This window comes from Pseudophryne corroboree, chromosome 6, assembly GCF_028390025.1.
Source record: "Pseudophryne corroboree isolate aPseCor3 chromosome 6, aPseCor3.hap2, whole genome shotgun sequence".
In the NCBI taxonomy this organism is placed as follows: domain Eukaryota; kingdom Metazoa; phylum Chordata; class Amphibia; order Anura; family Myobatrachidae; genus Pseudophryne; species Pseudophryne corroboree.
The window spans coordinates 52924736-52951050 of NC_086449.1; the positions used below are offsets into that span (position 1 = coordinate 52924736).

Consider the following 26315-nt stretch of genomic DNA (forward strand, 5'->3'; position numbering starts at 1 on the left):
GGGGGGTATATGTGTACCTGGCACATGGGGGGGGGCTATATTTGGCACTGGGGGCATGTGAGTACCTGGCACCGTGGGGGAATATCTGGCACTGGGGACATATGTGGCACTGGGAGCACAGCCCTAGCAACAAGGACTACCTCCTAGCAACGAGCATGACACCAAGTGCATGAAACCACTGGCAACGAGCATGACACCCAGTGCATGAAATCCCTGGCAACGAGCATGACACCCAGTGCATGAAACACCTGGCAACGAGCATGACACCCAGTGCATGAAACCCCTGGCAACGAGCATGACACCCCGAGCATGAAAACCCCTGGCACCGTGCATGGAACCAAGAGCATGAAACACCTGGCAACGAGCATGACACCCAGTGCATGAAACCCCTGACAACGAGCAGGTAATTGAAAAGTAATTAGAAGCCTTACTGTAGGACTTAATGTGTAATGGGCATTACGGTGTGTGGCATAATGTATCACGGACATTGCGATGTGTGTCATAATGTGTCACAGGCATTACGGTGTATGGTATACTATATCGCGGGCATTGTGATATGTGGTATAATGTCTCAGGGTCATTGCAGTGTGTGGCATAATGTATCACGGACATTGCGGTGTGTGTCATAATGTGTCAGGCATTACGGTGTGTGGTATACTATATCACGGGCATTGTGGTATGTGGTATAATGTCTCAGGGTCATTGCAGTGTGGCATAATATATAACGGGCATTGCGGTGTGTGGCATAGGGTATAACAGGCATTGCGATATGTGTCACAGGCATTACGGTGTATGGTATACTATATCACGGGCATTGTGGTATAATGTCTCAAGGTCATTGCAGTGTGTGGCATAATGTGTCACAGGCATTGTATGTGCTATAATGTATCGGGCATTGCAGTGTGTGGTATAATGTCTCAAGGTCATTGCAGTGTGTGGCATAATGTGTCACAGGCATTGTATGTGCTATAATGTATTGGGCATTGCAGTGTGTGGTATAATGTATCACGGACATTGCAGTGTGTGTCATAATGTGTCACAGACATGGGGGGTAATTCCAAGTTGATCGCAGCAGGACATTTTTTAGCAGTTGGGCAAAACCATGTGCACTGCAGGGGAGGCAGATTTAACATGTGCAGAGATACTTAGATTTGGGTGTGGTGTGTTCAATCTGCAATCTAAATTGCAGTGTAAAAATAAAGCAGCCAGTATTTACCCTGCACAGAAAAAAATAACCCGCCCAAATCTAACTCTCTCTGCACATGTTATATCTGCCTCCCCTGTAGTGCACATGGTTTTGCCCAACTGCTAAAAGATTTCCTGCTGCGATCAACTTGGAATTACCCTCATTGTATGTGCTATAATGTATCAGGGGCATTGCAGTGTGTAGCATAATCTATAACGGGCATTGTGATTCCTGTCATAATGTGTCACAGGCATTATGGTCTGTGGCATAATGTGTCGGGGGCATTATGGTGTGTGCATACTGTGTCATGTGCATTATTGTGTGTGGCATAACGACTAAGGGCCATTGCAGTATGTGGTATAATGTATACTGGGCATTACTATAAGGAGGAAAAATGACAAATAATGTAAGGGGCATGAATCAGGATTATTTTTCTTTCCTGTGGTGGCCAACGTCTGGGCGTGCAGGTTGCAAAACTGGGGTATAAGGTAGTCTTTTCCTGCAATGCCACGCTCATTCCAATGAAGCCACGCCCATTCCAATGAAGCCACACCCCTTTTTGCTGCGCGCGCCTTCGGCGCACGCATATTTAGCCCTTTATTGCTCCCAATTATGGGGGATGGGGAGGGGGGGGGGCGCCGAATAATTTTTGGGCTTGGGGGAGATAAATTTCTAGTTACGCCACTGCCTGCAGCCCTTGAATTCTTTTATCTTCTTATAAAAGCTCTTTTCAGGAATGCTGGAGCAGCCCTGCCTGTTAGTGTCCTGCTCATGTGCATGGAGGCGGGGATACAGAGGAGGCGGCACTGTGCATCTTGGGAACAGTCAAAGCTTTTAGCCTGTTGGTGCCTCGGATCAAAATCCTACTCTACACCCCCGATGTTATTCCCTGTGGAATACCAGTGTACCCCGCTGCAGAAATAACAATGTTATCTAGTAGGCTGCATCCTTTCACCAAATCTGTTCAACCTGTATGCAGAACAAATCATTAGCGAGTTAATCTATGGATGTGTGTGGAGTTTATATGTGCAGCCCTTACTCATGTGAACATCAAATAATTTTACCCATCTATAATATATATATTTACTGTACCTGAGAACTATCCATGAACGGGTGGTACTTAGGTTGTCGGCTGTTGGGAACACGGCGCACAGCATACCGGCGCTGGAATCCCGACACCTTTTCGCCCTCTTGGGGTCCACGACCCCCCTGGAGGGAGAAGAGATAGCGTGGCATGCGTAGCCTGCCCACAATGTGCTCATTTGCGCTCGCACAGCTGCCGGCATACCATACTACACTCCCATGAACTACTATATGCCAAATCGGTTGAATTAACCTGTGCAATGACAGTTCATAGCCTGTAAATCTGTGTAGAGTTTATATGTTCAATTGTTAAAAAAATAATAGTCACAGGATGGCTGAAAGCATGCTATTGAACATCAGCTAAAGTGCACCAGATGCTAAGATTGAGTGTATTGACCAATGTTATGACCAGGATTCATCAATCTGTGTTCATGATGACTATTAAGAATAGACAGTAATCCATTTTTGGGACCAGACCATTACATTAGTTCTTACTATCGCTGAACAATGTCCATGAACCATTTTATGTGACAGACAAAACCATTATAACTTTATTATAAGTATATATATTCATACTTCCATGCGGTTTAAGGATATACCAATAAAAGTTCTATTTTTTATGATACTTTGACATTTAACCGTAAGAGCCCTAGGAAGAATCTTTTTCTTTCTGCGTGTGCAAACCCTTGTAGTTTTATTACTGTTTGCCACATTACCATCATTGCATGAAAACCTACTGTAAGTATCTCTCCTGGTCTAATCTACTAAAATGTAGAAAATGTACAAAGTTATTTAAAAATAAAAAATGATTTAGTTCTATAAATTAAAAACAGACATTTCTCCAGATCAGTTTTTATTCAACAAGTGTTATGGGGACGCTGCTTGTTACATAAAAGGTTATTACAGATAATATTATAACATGGTCATCGGTATACATGCAGGAGAGATCTAAGTCACATGACTAAGGGCCTCATTCAGACACAATCGCAGAAGCAAATTTGTTAGCTAATGGGTAAAACCATGGCTCTCATTCATACCTCATCGCTAGCAAGCGATTTCTGCACTGCCGCAATCAGATAGTCGCTGGCCACAGGGGAGTGTATGCAGGGCCGCTTCTACGCCTTGTGGCGCCCAGTGCGAAAGTTTCCACTGCGCTTCCCCCGCCCGTGGAAAAACAGTTCATGAAAAATAGTGGTGTGGCTTCATAGGGGATGGTCGTGGCCACAGTTATGCCCCCAATAGCTGAGCACCCAGATTTGCTCCAAGTAGTCGTGCCCACTGTACTTATGCCCTCTGGTAGATTTGCCCCCAGTAGCTGGTCCCCCTGTAGCAGTGCCCCCTGTTGATTTGACCCCAGTAGCTGTTCCCCCTGTTGTTGTGCCCCCTGTAGATCTGCCCCCAGTAGCTGTGCCCCCAGTTGTAGTGCCCCCTGGAATAGCGCCTCTTTGAAACCCTAAAAAAAAAACAACAATAGTTACAAGCCTCGCTCCTGCTTCCGGACCGCTGCTGCTGCCGTCTCCGGGCACCGGCTCCTCTCTATGGGAGAGACGTCAGGATGTCTCTCCCATAGCAGCGCCGCACTGACACTAGGGGTCAATTTTGACCTCTAGCGTCAGTCTGCGATGCCGGCTGCGGCAGGCGCACACGGCCCAGCACTGAATAGAAGCTGTGCACACATGCAAGGTATCTCTTCTGTGGAAAGAGGGACTGGGGGCATGGCCAGCAGCTGCCAGAGGGCTTGGTATGCCCCCACAGTGATGAAATCAGGGGCATGGCTGGCAACCATGGCATCTCCTGAGAAGCCACGCCCCCTCTGACATGAGGCACAACACTGCGCTTAACCCGAAATAGGAAAGAATAAAGAGACTGAATAGTACAAATGGAAGGGTTTTATTTTTTGATGTATTAAAAAAACATTACTGGCATTAGCCTAGATCACAGGTTCTCAAACTCGATCCTCAGGACCCCACACGGTTCATGTTTTGCAGGTCACCTGTAGATTTTTTTAAATGTGACAGTTGGTGATACACAGTGCAGCTGCTGTGTGACATGCAAAACGTGAACCGTGTGGGGTCCTGAGGACCGAGTTTGAGAACCACTGGCCTAGATAAATGGAGAAAACTGCACCAAATATTTATATCCTCCGTATAACTACAAGGGAGGAGCTGTTCTAAAAGAATTTTTGGGGTATAATAAATAATTATATAAATAAGGGATCGCCTAGTACCGGTACACTTTGTGGACAACACAAAGATTTACACAACATATAACATATAAATGTGCAGAATGATGCGCTAGAATGCGTCTTACTCTGCAATAGTGTATTCAACAGTCTTTGTATGTTCCCAATAGCAGGGGTTAAAAATCGGTTATCAACCGATTGACTGGATTCCCTGACAGCAACGCTAGACGTCTGCAGCGTGCTGTGAGGAAGTCTGGCGGCAGACATCTCTAGCTTCGCCTAAAAGGCTTGCACCATCGGAGGCCCTCCGGGACACTCGGGACCCGCTTCGGAGGAGGTAAGTACCTGACCACTGCCTCACTCCATACGGAACAGTCAAGACTGTGGGGGTAATTCCAAGTTGATCGCAGCAGGACATTTTTTAGAAGTTGGACAAAACCATGTGCATTGCAGGAGGGCAGATATAACATTTGCAGAGAGAGTTAGATTTGGGTGGGTTATTTTGTTTCTGTGCAGAGTAAATACTGGCAGCTTTATTTTTACACTGCAATTTAGATTGCAGACTGAACACACCCCACCCAAATCTATCTCTCTCTGCACATGTTATATCTGCCTCCCCCTGCAGTGCACATGGTTTTGCCCAACTGCTAAAAAATGTCCTGCTTCGATCAACTTGGAATTACCCCCTGTGTACCTAAGGGCACAGTCTTGTCTAATCCTGTCGCTGAGGATCTTCTTTGATCAATTAACGGACAACCCCTAATCTTTTGGATCATAGGGGGTCATTCCGAGTTGTTCGCTCGCAAGCTGTTTTTAGCAGCATTGCACACGCTAAGCCGCCGCCTACTGGGAGTGAATCTTAGCATAGTAAAATTGCGAACGAAAGATTCTCAAAATTGCGATTACACACCTCTTAGCAGTTTCTGAGTAACTTCAACCTTACTCGGCATCTGCGATCAGTTCAGTGCTTGTCGTTCCTGGTTTGACGTCAAAAACACACCCAGCGTTCGCCCAGACACTCCCCCGTTTCTCCGGCCACTCCTGCGTTTTTTCCGGAAACTGTAGCGTTTTTTCCCACACGCCCATAAAACGACCTGTTTCCGCCCAGTAACACCCATTTCCTGTCAATCACATTACAATCGCCAGAACGATAAAAAAGCGTGAGTAAAAATCCTAACTGCATAGCAAATTTACTTGGCGCAGTCGCAGTGCGGACATTGCGCATTAAGCGGAAAAACGTTGCGATGCGAAGATTTTTACTGAGCGAACAACTCGGAATGACCCCCATAACACAGAGTGCACACACGGACCAAGCTCTTTTCATTGGGATATATAAAGAGTTCATTTTTTAACCCCTGCTACTGGGAACATACAAAGACTGTTGAATACACTATTGCAGATAGAGTAAGACGCATTCTAGCGCTTCATTGTGCATTTATATGTTATATGTTGTGTAAATCTGTGTGTTGTCCACAAAGTGTAGCGGTACTAGGCGATCCCTTATTTCATTATTTATTATACCCCAGAAATTCTTTTAGAATATCTCCTCCCTTGTAGTTATACGGAGAATATAAATATTTGGTACAGTTTTCTCCATTTATCTAGGCTAATGCCAGTAATGTTTTTTTTAATACATCAAAAAATAAAACCCTTTCATTTGTATTATTCAGTCTCTTTATTCTTTCTTATTTCGGGATAAGCGCAGGAAGCAATTTTTTCTTGTTCTTGTCACTAAAGGAGGGCTGATGTAATACAGCCACGCCCCCAGCTGCATACCCCATATAGGCTACCGTTGTCACTAAGAGAGCGCAGTGTCACCAACTTCTCTGTTTTTCATGAGGCACTACACCCTTTTTTGGGCACCCACCTTCAGTGCAGCAGACCCCAATTTCACTTTACTAGAAGTTAGGAGGGTTGCTAACAGAGAGACTGAGCCAAGGGGGAAATACCTCTAAAGCTGGGTACACACTGGGATGATGGGCATTCATTACGACATCGGAACAAATGCCCGTCAGTCCAGATTGCTCATACACACTGCAGCGTTGTTTATGAAGGACGGAACAACTGTGTTATGCCCTTCATTAGCATAAACAAGGACACTAGCGATATCGCTAGCAACTGTGGGAGCGCACGTATTGGGAATACACACTGCCCGATATGCTCCATTCTGAGTGATTTGCTGTCTGATCTGATGGAACAAAGCTGCATATCACTCAGTGTGTTCCCAGCTTACTGTAAGTCCACATGTCATGACCTCTCCTGTCTTTATCAAAAATTAAATAAAACACTTGCCACGTTCAAAAATCAAAACTGGAGTCCCTGATTGCATATTGTAGTGATACATGTTCCCTTACTTATGAAACACTTGCTGCATTCAGGCCCTCAGAGTGACTCCGCATGTGATTAACAAGTGTTTTCTTCATAGTAAAACACTTACTGCATTCAGAACATGTAAATGGTTTCTCTCCTGTGTGACTCCTCTCATGTATAACAAGATCTGACTTCTGGAAAAAACACTTGCTGCATTCAGAACATATAAATGGTTTCTCTCCTCTGTGACGCCTCTCATGTATAATAAGCACTGACTTATGGGAAAAACACTTGCCGCATTCAGAACATGTAAATGGTTTCTCTCCTGTGTGAATCCTCTGATGATTAATAAGATATCTCTTTTTGGAAAAACAGTTGCTGCATTCAGAACATATAAATGGTGTCTCTCCTGTGTGACGCCTCTCATGTATAACAAGATCTGCCTTCTTGGAAAAACAGTTGCTGCATTCAGAACATATAAATGGTTTCTCTCCTGTGTGACTCCTCTGATGTATAACAAGATATGACATCTGGGAAAAACACTTGCTGCATTCAGAACATTTAAATGGTTTCTCTCCTGTGTGAGTCCTCTGATGTCTAACAAGATGTTTCTTCTGGGAAAAACACTTGCTGCATTCAGAACATTGAAATGGTTTCTCTCCTGTGTGAATCCTCTGATGTATAACAAGATCTGCCTTATGGGAAAAACACTTGCTGCATTCAGAACATTTAAATGGTTTCTCTCCTGTGTGAATCCTCAGATGTCTAACAAGCTCTGCCTTCTGGGAAAAACACTTGCTGCATTCAGAACATATAAATGGTCTCTCTCCTGTGTGACTCCTCTGATGTATGAGAAGATGTGATTTACATGTAAACCTTCTGTCACACTCAGAACATGTAAATGGTTTCTCTCCTGTGTGAGTCCTCTGATGTCTAAGAAGCTTTGATTTACATGTAAAGCTTCTGTCACACTCAGAACACAGATGTGGTTTCTCTCCTGTGAGACTCATCATGTATTAGATGAGAAACAAATTAGTGGTTTAATGTTTTTCTATCCAGATAATGAGAATAGCTTTTGTGAATCCCCCAGAGGTGTAAGAAGAAATGGCGTCTGTAGTTGGCTTGATCGGAGAACAATGTCCCTTTCCACAATGTCTTCTATTACTGTTAGAGGGAATCCTTCTCAGCTGTCCTGAAAGAAAGTTATGTAAGAGCATAAAGGTTACTGGGGTAACTACATTAATGGTAGAAATATTATATTGTATAAGGAACATGATGTATATTTCTATACAACAACAAATTGCACCAAGTCACTGATCATTGTTTTTATATTTATGTTGTGAAATTGCTTTATCCCCATTTCCAGTCAGATGTGCAGCACAGAGACCTCTACCCTCCGGCAGCAGGCACCAATACTTACTATAATACACACATGGGTTATAAAGGTTTCTTTGATAATTGTATAATCCTCATCCTCTGACCTCAGAATGTGCAGATCATACATTACTCACCCCCTGCACTGACCATAGATGGGTAACACATGCTACCAATCCTGTCACACCTACTGTCAGCTGATGCACCAGGATGTCACCATTCCCTGCACACACCATGGGAATGGGGGTAATGTGACCATGTCACAGTCTCTCAGCTCAGTGTGATGTGTGCAGAGGAATCAGGATTCATTGTCACCTGAGACACCATCTTATAAAGGATAAATAGGAAATGTCTATACAAGAGATGTCGGTAGGTTTGGTGCTAGGAAATAGGGAAGATCAGAAAAGTTAAAGAAAGTTATACTAAAAGAAAAGTAATGAGTCTCCACCCATCGGGATTCATGGTTAGGGGACGGCTCTTTAGAATCCTCCAGTTCCAAATCCTCTCTGCAGCAGTTGTTAATGTTATGCCCCCCTAATAGTGCCCTAGTTTGTTTTCTGCACCATAGCAGTGCCTCAGTTATTGCTGTGCTCCATAGTGGTGCACTGGTTCCATTACTTGACATTGTAGTACATTGTACTATGCAACACTGTACCCCCAATTCACATTGACATAGTGTCGTCTCCACCGGCCGCTCTACCGCTCCGCCTGTAGCCATCCCCCGCATCACTGCAGGATCCAGAGGGCTGCCGGATTCCCCAAAGCTTGCTCGTGGCCGAGCGGCATGGGTGGGGGCTCAGTGGCAAATGCAGGATTTCTAGAGAGGGGTTTCCAAATGGAGTCCACAATCTCCCACTGTGTGGAACATTCGAGCTAGTGCAGGAGTCTGGGGGTGCGGTGGAGCCTGGTAACGACTCTGGACATTAATGTAAATATTGGTATTTTTATACACTGGATACTGTATGGTATACAGTATTAATATTCAAGATTATATATGGTCTCTAATATAGGCTGTTTCATACATTTAAATAATCTAAATAAGATGTCAGGAAAAAGTTAAACATACCATAGTAAATAAATACACAAAAATAATAGAACCACTACTCACCTTTCTAAGCACACAGTCTCCCACCTCATGCTAAGGCTCCTGTCACATCTTCCTGGTAGCTACTCTCTGGTCCAGTGCGCTGACTGAGGACTCAGATCCACACACAGAGCAAACTATATAGAAGAAGCTGCTACCATTGGGCATGTGCAGCAGCTCTCCTCTGTCCCTTAAACTGCATGATGTGGTGGCATTTAACTTGCCAAGAGGGAGGGGGTTTCTGGGCAACCAGAAGCCCTCCCTGCATTTGCCTATGAGGCTGTCAATTGAGGCTGCCCATACTCCTCTCCATTCTGGAGGGGGGTGGTAGCTACCATTTTCCCCACTTAGGCGGTGGGAATGTGGGACAGGCCCTGCAGGGTGGTGATGGTGACTGGAGGGAGTCACCTCCTCTGTCTACACTGCCTGCAGCCTATCACCACAGGGTACAGAGGGTTGCCGGTTCCCTTAATAATGGCCCATGGTTGAATATCATCATGGTGGGCTGTTGCGGGAGGTTATCCGTCCCCCCTCCAAGATGGAGGAGGGGAGTTTGCGGTCATTGTCTCACTTTGGTGTCAGGGAGAGATGTTGGACACCACCCTCCACACTTGGTGCGACTGTCCTCGAGAGACGATTGTGAAGACAGGTTAATTTTGGCCTACTGATGATGTGTTGTCACCATTGAACTCCTCAATAAGAGAGAAACTATAAGATTAGACATTTGTTGCACGTGTAAAGATGAGGAGCCAGTGGAGCCCGAGCTATCATCTCCGATATTATGACCAAACACCACCAGGTCAGTCAAAATTTGGCTGACTGCAGGGGTGGGCATATGGGGCATCCCGTGCCCTCGCACTGTAAGCTTGCTCGTAGCTGTTGCATCCAAAGTCCCAGTCTGGGGACTTGGCTGGGGACACTCCAGTCGGCGTGCAGATCAAATCAACGCCACTGCAGGCTGGGTCAGGTGGTGGCGGAATTTCTCCACTGGTCCTTCCATCCCCATGGCTGGTCCCTCCCTGGGTTTAATATTTGGCCAGAACCCCCGCTCAACGGGCTTAATTGTTGGAGGGGGGTGCTCCTTCACCTGGGCTTAACAGGCAGGAAATGCATGCTGGACAGCGGGGCCGCTGGCGCGTGCAGAGTCCTGGCCCGAGGACTTGGCTGGGAACACTCCGGCATGCGGGTCAACGGTGACACTGACTGGTTAGGGCCGCAGGAGGGTCTCTCCCCTTGTCCTCCCATCCCCCATGGTTGATCCCTTCCCGGGCATAATATTCTGCCGGAGCCCCTGCTCTCCGGGCTTAATAGCCAGAGGGGTTGCTCCTTACCCTGGGCTCAACAGTCGGGATTTCACGCCGGGCGGAGGGGCAATGGCGGAGGCAGATACTGGATTTTTCCCCCCAGTTTTTTTCCCCCTTAGGAGTGGGGGTTAGAAACAGTGGCGTGCGGTGAGGTCAGTGGCTGGTGAGGCGCTGTAACCATAATGTCCACTGAGTCCCGCCGATGCCCGCTACCACCCTCAAGCCAATGCTTCCTACCGCCACTACCAATGGCTGCTGCCCCAGCCAATGGCATTCAAAATTGCTGCCATCAACACCCTGGCCTCCCTTGCCGCTAATTTACATCTCAATGCAATGCACTTGCTGCACCACCACTAGTTCGGCCTCTGACCAAGTACCCTATCAGTTAACCCCACACATCCCCATAATCTCCCATAGTCCACATATGCCCCTTATCGCCCCATATCCAACCTCTATCTCCATATCATCTATACACACCCTACTCCCCCTGCCCCCCTACATACAACGCATATCCCTGCACAACCTATTTGGCATGTCTTACCACATACACTGCATACCTCTCTACCCCACAACATACCCTACTCCCCCTGTCTCCCCACATACAATAAATATCCCTCTGCTCCAATATACCCAGCACTCCGTCCCCCCACATACACCTCATATCCCTCTATCACTCACACACCCTAATCCCAGTGGCGTAACTACTGCCCCCGCAGTCCTCGCGGTGGCTTGGGGGCGAGGGGCTGCGGGGGCGCCACTGATTTAGAACAGATTGACATGCGGACGAGTGTCCGCATGTCAATCTGCGATCTCCTCTCTGGCTCTCCCTCCCTGCGGTGCCTGCTCCCCCAGCCCCCCCCCTATGTGTTGGAGGGACACGAGCGCATCGCGCGTCTCTCCTGTGTCCCTCCGGCCTCCTGGCTCTCCCCCGGCTGGTCTAAGGAAGCATGTGCCGTTCGTGAGCTCTGATTGGCTCACGAACGGCACTTCCTTTATTAGACCAGCCGGGGGAGAGCCAGGAGGGACACAGGAGAGACGCGCGATGCGCTCGTGTCCCTCCAACACATAGGGGGGGGCCGGAAGAGCAGGCACTGGGACATATACCTGGCACTGGGGGGCAGATCTGGCACTGGGGACATATACCCGGCACTGAGGGCATGTACCTGGCACTGGGGGGGCATATACCCGGCACTGGGACATGTACCTGGCACTGGGGGCATATACCTGGCACTGGGGGGGGCATATACCTGGCACTGGGGGCATATACCTGGCACTGGGGGGGCATGTACCTGGTACTGGGGGCATGTACCTGGCACTGGGGGGGCATATACCCGGCACTGGGGGCATGTACCTGGCAATGGGGGCATATACCTGGCACTGGGGGGGAAGCAGGCACTGGGGGGGAATATCTGGCACTGGGGGCATATAACTGGCACTGGGGGGGCATGTACCTCGCACTGGGGGGGCATATACCCGGCACTGGGGGCATGTACCTGGCACTGGGGGGGGGCATGTACCTGGCACTGGGGGGGGGCATGTACCTGGCACTGGGGGGGAGCATATACCTGGCACTGGGGGGGGGCATATACCTGGCACTGGGGGGGGGCATATACATGGCACTGGGGGGGGGGCATATACCCGGCACTGGAGGCATATACCTGGCACTGGGGGGGAAGCAGGCACTGGGGGGAAATATCTGGCACTGGGGGCATGTACCTGGCACTGGGGGCATATACCCGGCACTGGGGGGGGCATATACCTGGCACTGGGGGGGCATATACCCGGCACTGGGGGGGCATATACCTGGCACTGGGGGGGCATATACCTGGCACTGGGGGGGAAGCAGGCACTGGGGGGGGGAATATCTGGCACCGGGGGCATATAACTGGAACTGGGGGGGCATGTACCTGGCACTGGGGGCATATACCTGGCACTGGGGGGGGGGATATCTGGCACTGTGGGAGAATATCTGGCACTGGGGGGGCATATACCTGGCAGTGGGGGCATATACCTGGCACTGGGGGAATATACCTGGCACTGGGGGGGCATATACCCGGCACTGGGGGCATATACCCGGGACTGGGGGGGCATATACCTGGCACTGGGGGGGCATATACCTGGCACTGGGGGGGCATATACCTGGCACTGGGGGGGGAAGCAGGCACTGTGGGGGAATATCTGGCACTGGGTGCATATACCTGGCACTGTGGGGGAATATCTGGCACTGGGTGCATATACCTGGCACTGTGGGGGAATATCTGGCACTGGGAGCATATGTGGCACTGGGAGCACAGCCCTAGCAACAAACACTACCCCCTAGCAACGAGCATGACACCCAGTGCATGAAACCCCTGGCAACGAGCATGACATCCTGGCACCGTGCATGGAACCAAGAGCATGAAACCCCTGGCAACGAGCAGGTAATTTAAAAGTAATTGGAAGCCTTACTGTAGAACTTAATGTGTAATGGGCATTACGGTGTGTGGCATAATGTATCACGGACATTGCAGTGTGTGTCATAATGTATCTGGCATTACGGTGTGTTGTATACTATGTCACGGGCATTGTGGTATGTGGTATAATGTCTCAGGATCATTGTGGTGTGTGTCATACTGTGTCACAGACATTGTATGTGCTATAATGTATCAGGGGCATTGCAGTGTGTAGCATAATGTATAACGGGCATTGCGATTCCTGTCATAATGTGTCACAGGCATTACGGTGTGTGGCATAATGTGTCGGGGGCATTACGGTGTGTGGCATAATGTGTCGGGGGCATTACGGTGTGTGGCATAATGTGTAGGGGGCATTACGGTGTGTGCATATTGTGTCATGTGCATTATTGTCAGTGATCGCAAAAACGCGCTATGGCGCGTATTTTACCCAGAAACAGCCGCCCGGGACTCAAATTTAGAAGATGAGCGGGTGCCACAGGACGCGCTCATCTGAATAGGTGTTTGCATGTGTTAAGCGGAATGCAGGAGGTGACTGGCTGTTTCCTCGGCCAATCACCTCCTGTAGTCTCCATCCAATCACAGCCTGCAGCATCTCCCGCTTTGAATCCTGCTCCCCGCCAGCACATGAATCTGTGCTGTAGGGCTGACAGACTGGCCCCGCTCATCCGGCTCCACTGCCGCTCTGCCGCCAGCACCCTCCTCTGCGACTGGGAGTACAGCTCCGGATCTGCCCGCCGCCACCCCCCTACCCGGGACCCGCTCAACGCCCCACCGAGACCCGACAACTACCTTCCAGCAGGAGCCGGCCGGGCTGCGCAGCTCCCGCTGTAGGTAAGCAGTAGACAGTGCTGCATCGCCCCGCTTCACCTGGAGTAGCTGGTGCAGATGCGGGATGTCCGTGGGCTGCAAGCTCCGTGTGTGCAATGTGAGGCGGCTCAGAGTGTCAAGGCCTCACTGACACCATTTTTCTGACAGCATAGTGCAGTGAGTGCACTGGCACAAGTAGCCAGCCGGCGCCGCAGCATGAAGGAGCTATCTGTGAAATCGCAAGCAGAGGCTGGCAAGAAGGAGCTCCTCCGATCGCTTCCCCTGACGGGCTGGCCACTGCTAAATATACCAGTAATCAGTACAACTGTGCAGTGACACTGACTTTCCCATTGCACCTGGGGCTCCACTACTTTGACACAGTTGGAACTGATTATCGGTATATTTAGCAGTGGCCAGCCCGTCAGGGGAAGCGATTGGACGAGCTCCTTCTTGCCAGAGAACAGCCTCTGCTTGCGATTTCACATAGAGCTCCTCCAGGCTGCGGCTACTACAGGCGCAGGCTGGCTACTTGTGCCAGTGCACTCACTGCACTGTGCTGTCAGAAAAAATGGTGAGTGTCAGTGAGTTGCTGCTGGGGGCGGTACCACTTGTGTCAAACGGCCCCTTCGTGCAACTGGAGGTGATAAGTGAGTGGTTACTGCAATGTGCCTTAGTGCTCTACCAGGCGCATTGTGTATAATAACGTGTTCTACCAGGCACATTGTGTATAATAACGTGTTCTACCTGGCGTAATGTGTATAATAACGTGCTCTACCAGGCGCATTGTTTATAATGACGTGTTCTACCTGGCGCAATGTGTATGATAATGTGCTCTACCAGGCGCACTGTGTATAATAACGTGTTCTACCTGGCGTAATGTGTATAATAACGTGTTCTACCTGGCGCAATGTGTATGATAACGTGTTCTACCAGGCGCAATGTGTATGATAACGTGTTCTACCTGGCGCAATGTGTATGATAACGTGCTCTACCAGGCGCATTGTTTATAATGACGTGTTCTACCTGGCGCAATGTGTATGATAATGTGCTCTACCAGGCGCACTGTGTATAATAACGTGTTCTACCTGGCGTAATGTGTATAATAACGTGTTCTACCAGGCGCATTGTGTATAATAACGTGTTCTACCTGGCGCAATGTGTATGATAACGTGTTCTACCAGGCGCAATGTGTATGATAACGTGTTCTACCTGGCGCAATGTGTATGATAACGTGCTCTACCAGGCGCATTGTGTATAATAACGTGTTCTACCTGGCGTAATGTGTATAATAACGTGTTCTACCTGGCGCAATGTGTATGATAACGTGTTCTACCTGGCGCAATGTGTATGATAACGTGTTCTACCTGGCGCAATGTGTATGATAACGTGTTCTACCTGGCGCAATATGTATGATAATGTGCTCTACCTGGTGCAATGTGTATAATAACGTGCTCTACCAGGCGCAATGTGTATGATAACGTGCTCTACCTAGTGCAATGTGTATAATAACGTGCTCTACCAGGCACATTGTGTATAATAACGTGTTCTACCTAGTGCAATGTGTATTATAACGTGCTCTACCTGGCGCATTGTGTATAATAACGTGTTCTACCTGGCGCAATGTGTATGATAATGTGCTCTACCAGGCGCATTGTGTATAATAACGTGTTCTACCTGGCGCAATGTGGCTGATAACGTGCTCTACTAGGCGCATTGTGTATAATAACGTGCTCTACCAGGCGCATTGTGTATAATAACGTGTTCTACCTGACGCAATGTGTATGATAACTTGCTCTACCTAGCGGCAATGTGTATGATAACATGCTCTACCTGGCGCAATGTGTATGATAACGTGCTCTACCTGGCGCAGTGTGTATAACGTGTTCTACCTGGCGCACTGTGTATGATAACGTGCTCTACCTAGCGGCAATGTGTATGATAACGTGCTCTACCTCGTGCAAAGTGTATGACGTGCTGTACCTGGTGCAAAGTGTATGACGTGCTGTACCTGGTGCAAAGTGTATGACGTGCTGTTCCTGGTGCAAAGTGTATGACGTGCTGTACCTGGAGCAAAGTGTATCACGTGATCTACCTGGATCAGTGTGCATAGGAGGTTCTACCTGGTGCAATGTGTATAAGCGCCACTACTGTGTGGTGTAATGTGAATTGACACTATTATGTGGTCACGCCCCTTCCCTATGAAGCCACGCCCCTAAAATTTTGCGGCGCGCCGTAGGCGCGCACTACCTGTTCTTTATGGTCTAAGTGGTCTAACACCAATTCACTTTCTGCCTAAGGGCACCAAAATGTCTAGTTACAGCTCTGGTGCAGGGTGTCCTGCATGCTACGCAGCCCAGCAGCATTGTCACCCCATCCCCCCCATCTTGCAACACTTTTGTAGTGTCCAAACAAGATTAAAATTAATAAGAACCTTCATTCCGATGGGACCCAGAAAACGACCGGTAGGACCCCAATTTTTAAAAGTGAAGGGTCCCTGGGACCCACTTTTTTTTTGGCTCAGCGCGATCACTGATTGTGTGTGGAATAATGTCTAAGTGCCATTGCAGTATGTGGAATAATGTATACTGGGCATTACTATAAGGAGGAAAAATGACAAATAATGTAAGGGGCATGAATCAGGATTATTTTTCTTTCCTGTGGTGGCTAACGTCTGGGCGTGCAGGTTGCAAAACTGGGGTATAAGGTAGTCTTTTCCTGCAATGCCACGCCCTCCACGCCCATTTCGACAAAGCCACACACCCTTTTTGCCAGCGCGCACCTGCGGAGCGCGCTTTTTTCTACCTTTGCTAGTGCCAGTTACGGGGTGTATGGGGGGGGGGGCGCCGAAGGATTTTTTGGCTTGGAGGAGAAATATTTCTAGTTACGCCACTGCCTAATCCCTTTGTCTCCTCACATAAAACCCATAAACTCTATCACCACCTCACAAACCCTAGTCTTCCCACATACAACCCTCTACCCCAACACACAAGCTAGTCCCCGTTCCCTCACATACACCCAATAATTCACTACCCCCACCACACAACCTACTCTCACTGTCCCCCCACATGCACACCCCATAGCCCCCCTTCCCTGATCTCGGCCGGAGCTCCAGCAGCAGTGCATGGCCCATTCAGCACAGTCAAGAGTGTAGCCGGCTGCTCTCCAGCTCAGTGTCAGCTCGACTCAGGGTTCCGAACGGGATGAGCGCAGCGGGGGAGCTGAGACAGCCGCTAGCAGGGAGCAGCTGGCAGCGTCCGTCATCCTCCTTGAGGGTGTGCAGGTGCTGGACGGTAGGCGTGTGTGTGAGGGTGCCGCCGCCGGAGGGGAGAAGGTGTGTACAGGTGCCGGGCGGAAGGATGGAGGGGGGGGGGGGATCGCGGCCGGCTCTTGACGCTGCACAGTTTAGTGCTACCCCCTACCACTGCCCAATCACAGCTAACTGTCACGCCCCTGTCACAGAGGCACTTATAGTAAGTGTTGCTTAAGGTGCTTTTTTTAATGGGCTTTTGCTGCCCATTTCTTAGCCCCGCCCCCCACTTCCGGCCATTTCACATTAATAGCGCGAGGCACCGAGAGTGGTGCCTTCAACACACATTGTTAAACATTATTTACAATGTAAAAATTATTAAAATAATACAAAGTCTAAAGCATATACTTCTTTGTATTATTTTAATCATTAGACAGGGGAGGCACTGCCTCTCCTGCCTCCCCTGACTGCACGTCACTGGTTAGGTCCTCTTTTTTTGTGTGTGTTAATTTTTTTATATTTTTTTGTGGGGTGGGGGTAAGGTACTTTTTATTTTCCCCCATGGGCTGGACGCACCTGATGCCGGCCCGTGTGTTTTTACCCAATTTAAAAAAAATAAAAAATCTTTTGTTGGGGGAGTTTTTGTTCTTTACGCAGGTGTTGCAGCCTCGGATGGGGATACTTTTAGATTGTAAGCTCACAAGCGCTGGGACTTTTCCTCATGTGCCTTTCCTTTTCTTACTTGCAGTATCTTATACTCCATACTCCCTTTGATGGCACCTAGCCGTTGGTTTTCTATACCTGTCCTATATTGTCTTGTACTGTAAGTGCTGTTTTCTTGTTTGCTCATTTGATTATGTACTGTGTAATGGGCGCTGCGGATCCCTTGTGGCGCCATATAACATAATAATAATAATAATAATAAATACTTCTTGACAATCCCGACGCTGTCGCAGATATTTTTCCCATACTGGTTTTTGGAGGGTCTATATGTTTTTTTGTGTGTGTTGTATATATTTTGTTTTTTGAGGGGGAAGAGGGTGGGGTGTCTTTTTCTTGCCCCAGGTACTGCAGTGGCGGATGGGGATACTGGATAAACCCCACTACTGGCCAAGATATTTTTCCCATACTGTTTATTTTGGGATTCGTTTTTGTGTTTATTGTGTGTGTTTTTGTTTGGGGGGGGGGAGCTATTTTGGTTTTATGTATGTTTTTTTTTTACCCCCTTGTGCTGCAGCAGTGGATGGGAATATTGGACAACCCAGCTGCATGTTTTGTTTATTTTATTTTTCCTTTTTTTTAAATTAAAAATCAGCGTCTGAAACTGATAGTGACAGTTCTGTACCACGAACCTGAGGTACCCTTGGTGAGAAGGGCAAATTGGGACATGAAGGTAAGCATCCTTGATGTCCAGAGACACCATATAGTCCCCCTCTTCCAGGTTCGCTATCACTGCTCTGAGTGACTCCATCTTGAATTTGAACCTTTGTATGTAAGTGTTCAAGGACTTCAGATTTAGAATAGGTCTCACCGAGCCGTCTGGCTTCGGTACCACAAATAATGTGGAATAATACCCCCTCCCTTGTTGTAAGAGGGGTACTTTGATTATCACCTGCTGGGAATACAGCTTGTGAATGGCTTCCAATACCGCCTCCCTGTCGGAGGGAGACGTTGGTAAAGCAGACTTCAGGAACCTGCGTGGGGGAGACGTCTCGAATTCCAATCTGTACCCCTGGGATACTACCTGTAGGATCCAGGGGTCCACTTGCGAGTGAGCCCACTGCGCGCTGAAACTCTTGAGACGACCCCCCACCGTACCTGAGTCCGCTTGTAAGGCCCCAGCGTCATGCTGAGGACTTGGCAGAAGCGGTGGAAGGCTTCTGTTCCTGGGAAGAGGCTGCCTGCTGCAGTCTTTTTCCCTTTCCTCTACCCCGGGGCAGATATGACTGGCCTTTTGCCCGCTTGCCCTTATGGGGACGAAAGGACTGAGGCTGAAAAGACGGTGTCTTTTTCTGCTGCGAGATGACTTGGGGTAAAAAAGTGGATTTTCCAGCTGTTGCCGTGGTCACCAGGTCCGATAGACCGACCCCAAATAACTCCTCCCCTTTATACGGCAATACTTCCATGTGCCGTTTGGAATCCGCATCACCTGACCACTGTCGTGTCCATAAACATCTTCTGGCAGAAATGGACATCGCACTTACTCTTGATGCCAGAGTGCAAATATCCCTCTGTGCATCTCGCATATATAGAAATGCATCCTTTAAATGCTCTATAGTCAATAAAATACTGTCCCTGTCAAGGGTATCAATATTTTCAGTCAGGGAATCCGACCAAGCCACCCCAGCGCTGCACATCCAGGCTGAGGCAATTGCTGGTCGCAGTATAACACCAGTATGTGTGTATATACTTTTTAGGATATTTTCCAGCTTCCTATCAGCTGGCTCCTTGAGGGCGGCCGTATCCGGAGATGGTAACGCCACTTGTTTTGATAAGCGTGTGAGTGCCTTATCCACCCTAGGGGGTGTCTCCCAACGCGCACTAACTTCTGGCGGGAAAGGGTATAATGCCAATAATTTTTTAGATATTAGCAATTTTTTATCGGGAGAAACCCACGCATCATCACACACTTCATTTAATTCATCTGATTCAGGAAAAACTACGGGTAGTTTTTTCACACCCCACATAATACCCTTTTTTGTGGTACTTGTAGTATCAGAGATATGCAAAGCCTCCTTCATTGCCGTGATCATGTAACGTGTGGCCCTACTGGAAAATACGTTTGTTTCTTCTCCGTCGACACTGGAGTCAGTGTCCGTGTCAGTGTCTGTGTCGACAGACTGAGGTAATGGGCGCTTTAGAGCCCCTGACGGTGTTTGAGACACCTGGACAGGCACTAATTGATTTGCCGGCTGTCTCATGTCGTCAACAGTTTTTTGTAAAGTGCTGACACTATCACGTAATTCCTTAAATAAAACCATCCAGTCAGGTGTCGACTCCCTAGGGGGTGACATCACTAATACAGGCAATTGCTCCGCCTCCACACCATTTTCCTCCTCGTACATGTCGACACACGCGTACCGACACACAGCACACACACAGGGAATGCTCTGATAGAGGACAGGACCCCACTAGCCCTTTGGGGAGACAGAGGGAGAGTTTGCCAGCACACACCAAGCGCTATAATATGTATAGGGACAACCTTATAAATAAGTGTCTATCCCTTATAGCTGCAATATATCTATATCTAGCCAAATAAGTGCCCCCCCCTCTCTTTTTTACCCTGTTTCTGTAGTGCAGGACTGCAGGGGAGAGTCAGGGAGACGTCCTTCCAGCGGAGCTGTGAGGGAAAATGGCGCTTGTGTGCTGAGGAGATAGGCTCCGCCCCCTTCTCGGCGGCCTTTCTCCCGCTTTTTATGAGGAAACTGGCAGGGGTTAAATACATCCATATAGCCCAGGAGCTATATGTGATGTATTTTTTTACCAATATATAGTGTTATCATTGCGTCTCAGGGCGCCCCCCCCCCCAGCGCCCTGCACCCTCAGTGACCGGAGTGTGAAGACAGGACGTCTTCTGCCGCCGATTTCTGGACCTTCTTCATGCTTCTGGCTCTGTAAGGGGGCCGGCGGCGCGGCTCCGGGACCCATCCATGGCTGGGCCTGTGATCGATCCCTCTGGAGCTAATGTCCAGTAGCCAAGAAGCCCAATCCACTCTGCACGCAGGTGAGTTCGCTTCTTCTCCCCTTAAGGCCCGTACACACTGGTCGATGTATCGGCCGTTCTCCTGAACGGCCGATACATCGCGGGACCGTCGGCCAGTGTGTACGGGCGATACGTCTGTGAACTCCGTCGTTCACAGACGTATCGCGTCGGCCGCGCAGCACAGCCGACAGCCAATATATCTAACGATACATTGGCGCGTCGCTGTGTGTGTACGGGGCGGTCGTCCGACCGCCCGTACACATGCTGCGGCGGCCGGCGGTGATTGACAGGTGAACTGGGCGGGCGCGAGCGCCCGCCCAGTTCATGACGTCAGTCCCCCGACGGATCGGGCTGTGTGTATGAACAGCACACTGCCCGATCCGTTAATAGATATATCTGCAGATCAATTGATCTGCAGATATATCTAATAGTGTGTACCCACCTTTAGTCCCACGCTGCAGTGAGCCTGTTGCCAGCAGGACTCACTGAAAATAAAAAAACCTAAGTATAAACTTTTACTCTAAGCAGCTCAGGAGAAGCTACCTAGATTGCACCCTTCTCGGCCGGGCACAAAAATCTAACTGAGGCTTGGAGGAGGGTCATAGGGGGAGGAGCCAGTGCACACCACCTGATCCTAAAAGCTTTATTTTTGTGCCCTGTCTCCTGCGGAGCCGCTATTCCCCATGGTCCTTACGGAGTTCCAGCATCCACTTAGGACGTCAGAGAAATGAGAATTTTAACTATATGAAGATACTTCTCTGACAATTACACGTAACTTCATATAGTTAGAATTCTCATGCTTCCTCTACAGGAGCAAATAACTCTATCAGTAAAGTTTCTGCTGTCAGTGTAACAGGGCATGGGTTCTAATCCTGGGTATGACTGCTAAGAAATGTGTGATTTAAAATAAAAGACAATTAAATGTATAAATACAGTATATACATTTTTTTCAGAACACTCCATATATATACACACACACACACACACACACACACACACACACACACACACACACACACATATATTTATCTTAGTATTGGAAATAGGGGAGCACCAATATTTATCTTGCCTCCGGGCAACTGTGACGAATTTACGCCACTGCATACAGAGGGTCAGAGAGAGAAGACCCATGTATGTAATGGCAGAGATCCTCTATCAGCTATCAGTGTATATTGCACATATAACATAGAGCTATGGACCTCATTCAGTAAGGATTGCAGTTTCTGCCATCAAATAGTTGCCGCCCAGAAATTGAGAAAAAAAAAGGCCATTGCAAAAACTGCAAATGCATCGCAATATGAGGCTGATCGCAGAACCATACGCAATTACCGGAACATCGGAGATTTATCCTATCTGTGCCAGGCAAGGTCATCCACAGTTTCTGCTGTAGAAGTGGTCATCGCTGACGCCAGAGGCCCTCCTTAAAAACTCCTGGGCACACCTGCGTTTTTTCAGACACACCCAGAAAATGGCGGGTTTTTGCCCAGAAACGCCGGCTTCCTGTCAGTCAAACAGCGGCTGCATTGCGATCACAATGTGTACACATTTTTTTGTTGCTATTTTTACTAGAGCATGCGCAGTCATTCAACAATCAGCTCGATTCACAGGCAGAGGCGATCACAATTTCTGCGGTTCCCCCCTCCCGCAGAAAGTGCAGGCGCACGCACAGGACGGGCACTGCGCATTTGCCCCTGGGGTGATCATAATAATTCCGGTGGGATCGGGATTTGCGATGCAACCTGAATTAACCCCCATTGTTTGTAGTGTAAAATCAAGGACAAAAAACAGACAAAACAAAAACAAACATATAAGTGGACGCCAATATAATTCATGCGTAAATATGAACAGATCTCCCACAATTCCACACAACCTACACAATCCATGTGTATGGATATTTATTTTATAAGTAATTCAACAATAACGTCTCACACACCAGATGTAGCTGTGGTAACAAGTTAATAAATACTCACAGTTTAGGAGAAATCAGTTCCTGTTTATACAGGATGCACTAAATGTTGAAAGCTCTGAGAAGAGAAAAAAAATTGCTCAGGGTTTAACCACAGACACTGCATGTTAGTAACTCAGATAGTGGATATCTAGGTGCGGTAGCCGTACTTTAAAGAGCTGTAAGGAACAGTTACCTCACAGGAGATTTCCACATGCACCGAGTTCTGGTGTCTGTACCAGGAGGTGTCCGTCCGGATTTCTTAGAAGCGCTGCAGGGACACAGATTCCTTCCCCCACCATCTATGGCTGTCCACAGTCTGCTCTGTGTGTAGACTGAGCCGCACGGTGCTGACGTAATGACATCATCACGACGTGCAGAGGAGCTGGCTGGTTATACTGGGAGTTTTTACACTTTAATGTTTATCTCTCATATATCACTGGGGGCAGGGAGCCAGATGGCTGGTGACTGCTGCTGTGTAACAGTAATCAGCCAGCACATGCTAGTCCCCAGCCCCCAGTGATATATAGAAATGACCTTCACAGTGTACAACCTCACAGTATCATACAGTAACCAGACAGCACCGGCTGCCCCCGTCCCCCAATGTACTAAAGGAACATAAGATGGTGAATAATACACGTTTTATAACTTACTAAACAGCAAGGAAGCTCCATATTCCTATCCATCTGTTATATGGGGTGTGGTTCGTTTTATCGACAGTGCCTAGGTCGACAATGTTTAGGTCGACCACTATTGGTCGACAGTCACTAGGTAGACATGGATGGAAGGTCGACAGGGTTTCTAGGTCGACATGTGCTAGGTCGACAGGTCTAAAGGTCGACATGAGTTTGGTTTTTTTTGTGTCGTTTTCTTCGTAAAGTGACCGGGATCCCAAATTAGCGCACCGCGTCCCCTCGCATGGCTCGCTTCGCTCGCCATGCTTCGGGCATGGTGCCTTCGCTCCGCTACCGCTTCGCTCGGCACACTTTACCGTTCCAATCGTAGTCGACATGGATCGTTAAGTATGAAAAAAAAAAAAAACCTCATGTCGACCTTTAGACCTGTCGACCTAGCACATGTCGACCTAGAAACCCTGTCGACCTTCCATCCATGTCGACCTAGTGACTGTTGACCAATAGTGGTCGACCTAAACATTGTCGACCTAGGCACTGTCGATCTTCAGACCGGATCCCGTTATATGAGAGAGGGAGAGAAATAGACACATGCACATGCTGCTTGTGTGTTATATAGTTTCTTTATTATATAATAAAGTGACCGATGCATAAATACAGAAAGATAGCGCGTGTGTGTGTGTGTCTGTGTGTGTGTGTGTGTGTCTGTGTGTTATATAGTTTCCTTTATTGATATGCGCCAGACATTTTTCGGGTTTTGTGTTTTGGTTTTGGATTCGGTTCCGCGGCCGTGTTTTGGATTCGGACGCGTTTTGGCAAAACCTCCCTGAAAATGTTTTGTCGGATTCGGGTATGTTTTGGATTCGGGTGTTTTTTTTACAGAAAACCCTCAAAAACAGCTTAAATCATAGAATTTGGGGGTCATTTTGATCCCATAGTATTATTAACCTCAATAACCATAATGTTCACTAATTTCCAGTCTATTCTGAACACCTCACACCTCTCAATATTATTTTTAGTCCTAAAATTTGCACCGTGGTCGCTGAATTACTAAGTTAAGCGACCCAAGTGGCCGACACAAACACCTGGCCCATCTAGGAGTGTCACTGCAGTGTTAGACAGGATGGCAGATTTAAAAAATAGTCCCCAAACAGCACATGATGCAAAGAAAAAAAGAGGTGCAATGAGGTGGCTGTGTGGGTAAGCTAAGTGACCCAAGTAGAAAAAAGAAAAGGTACAGGGGTATATGCAATTCACGGCGAATCGCAGCAATTCACCATATTCAATGAAAAACGGATTTGCCAGAATCGCGGGCGAAAATCGGCCGATTTGGCGGATTTTTCCGCGATTTAAAAAAACGGGAAAAACCAGGAAAAAAAAATGGCGTGGGGTCCCCCCTCCAAAGCATAACCAGCCTCGGGCTCTTCGAGCTGGTCCTGGTTCTAAAAATGCGGGGAAAAATTGGGCATGGATCCCCCGTATTTTTAAAACCAGCACCGGGCTCTGCGCCTGGTGCTGGTGCCAAAAATACGGGGGACAAAAAGAGTAGGGGTCCCCCGTATTTTTAACACCAGCATCGGGCGCCACTAGCTGGACAGATAATGCCACAGCCGGGGGTCACTTTTATGCCGTGCCCTGCGGCCGTGGCATTAAATATCCAACTAGTCACCCCTGGCCGGGGTACCCTGGGGGAGTGGGGACCCCTTCAATCAAGGGGTCCCCCCCCCCAGCCACCCAAGGGCCAGAGGTGAAGCCCGAGGCTGTCCCCACCCATCCAATGGGCTGCGGATGGGGGGGCTGATAGCCTTTTGTGATAATAAAAAGATATTGTTTTTTTCCAGTAGTACTACAAGTCCCAGCAAGCCTCCCCCGCAAGCTGGTACTTGGAGAACCACAAGTACCAGCATGCGGGAGAAAAACGGGCCCGCTGGTACCTGTAGTACTACTGGAAAAAAAATACCCAAATAAAAACAGGACACAGACACCTTGATAGTAAAACTTTATTACACACTACCTACACACACATACTTACCTATGTTGACACGCCGACTGCCACGGTCTCCGACGATCCGAGGTACCTGTGAAAAAATTATACTCACCTTCCAGCGTCCAGAGATAAATCCACGTCCAGAGATAATCCACGTACTTGGCAAAAAAAAAAAACGAACACTGATCCATACCGGACTGAAAGGGGTCCAATGCTTTCACATCAGACCCCTTTCCCCGAATCCCGGGACATCACGTGACTCCTGTCACTGAAGTCCCTTCAGCCAATCAGGAAGCGCTACTTCCGTGGCGCTCACCTGATTGGCTGTGCGCTGTCTGTGCTGTGACAGCGCATCGCAAAGCCGCTCCATTACTTTCAATGGTGGGAACTTAGCGGCTAGCGGGGGGCATAACCCGCGGTCAGCCGCTGACCGGCGGGTGACCTCACCGCTAGCCGCTAAGTTCCCACCATTGAATATAATGGACGGGGCTGTGCGATGCGGTGTCTGAGTTCAGACAGCGCACAGCCAATCAGGTCAGTCCGGCATGGAGCGGGTGTTCGGTTTGTTTTTTTGCCAAGTACGTGGATTTATCTCTGGACCCTGGTTGAGGTGAGTATATTGATCTTTTATTTTCAGGTATCCGTGGATTCTACATGGAGAAGAGGACCGATGTCGGCGTGTGAACATAGGTAAGTATGTGTGTGTCGACGTATGAAATAAAGTTTTACTGTCGACGGTGTGTGTCCTGTTTTTATTTGGGTATTTTTTCCCCAGTAGTACTACAGGTACCAGCGGGCCCGTTTTTCTCCCGCATGCTGGTACTTGTGGTTCTCCAAGTACCAGCTTGCGGGGGAGGCTTGCTGGGACTTGTAGTACTACTGGAAAAAACAATATCTTTTTATTATCACAAAAGGCTTTCAGCCCCCCCATCCGCAGCCCATTGGATGGGGGGGACAGCCTCGGGCTTCACCCCTGGCCCTTGGGTGGCTGGGGGGGGGGACCCCTTGATTGTAG

At 48.4% G+C, this 26315-nt stretch overlaps 1 protein-coding gene across 1 annotated transcript; it reads right to left on the reverse strand.

Annotated features, from left to right (window-relative positions):
- Positions 1–6102: 6102 nt before the first annotated feature.
- On the reverse strand, positions 6103–23071 carry LOC134936095 (gastrula zinc finger protein XlCGF17.1-like). Its single transcript, XM_063931008.1, has 3 exons — positions 22878–23071; positions 22707–22760; positions 6103–7953 (listed from the first exon to the last, which is right to left on the reverse strand). Exon 3 carries the CDS (start codon positions 7772–7774, stop codon positions 6806–6808), a length of 969 nt encoding a protein of 322 aa, XP_063787078.1. The 5' UTR covers positions 7775–7953; positions 22707–22760; positions 22878–23071; the 3' UTR covers positions 6103–6805.
- Between the last annotated feature and the right edge of the window lie 3244 nt (positions 23072–26315).

What these genes read in the sequence shown, in the direction of transcription:
- LOC134936095 (XM_063931008.1), bottom strand. Translation starts at nt 7,774, where the DNA reads ATGATGAGTCTCACAGGAGAGAAACCACATCTGTGTTCTGAGTGTGAC.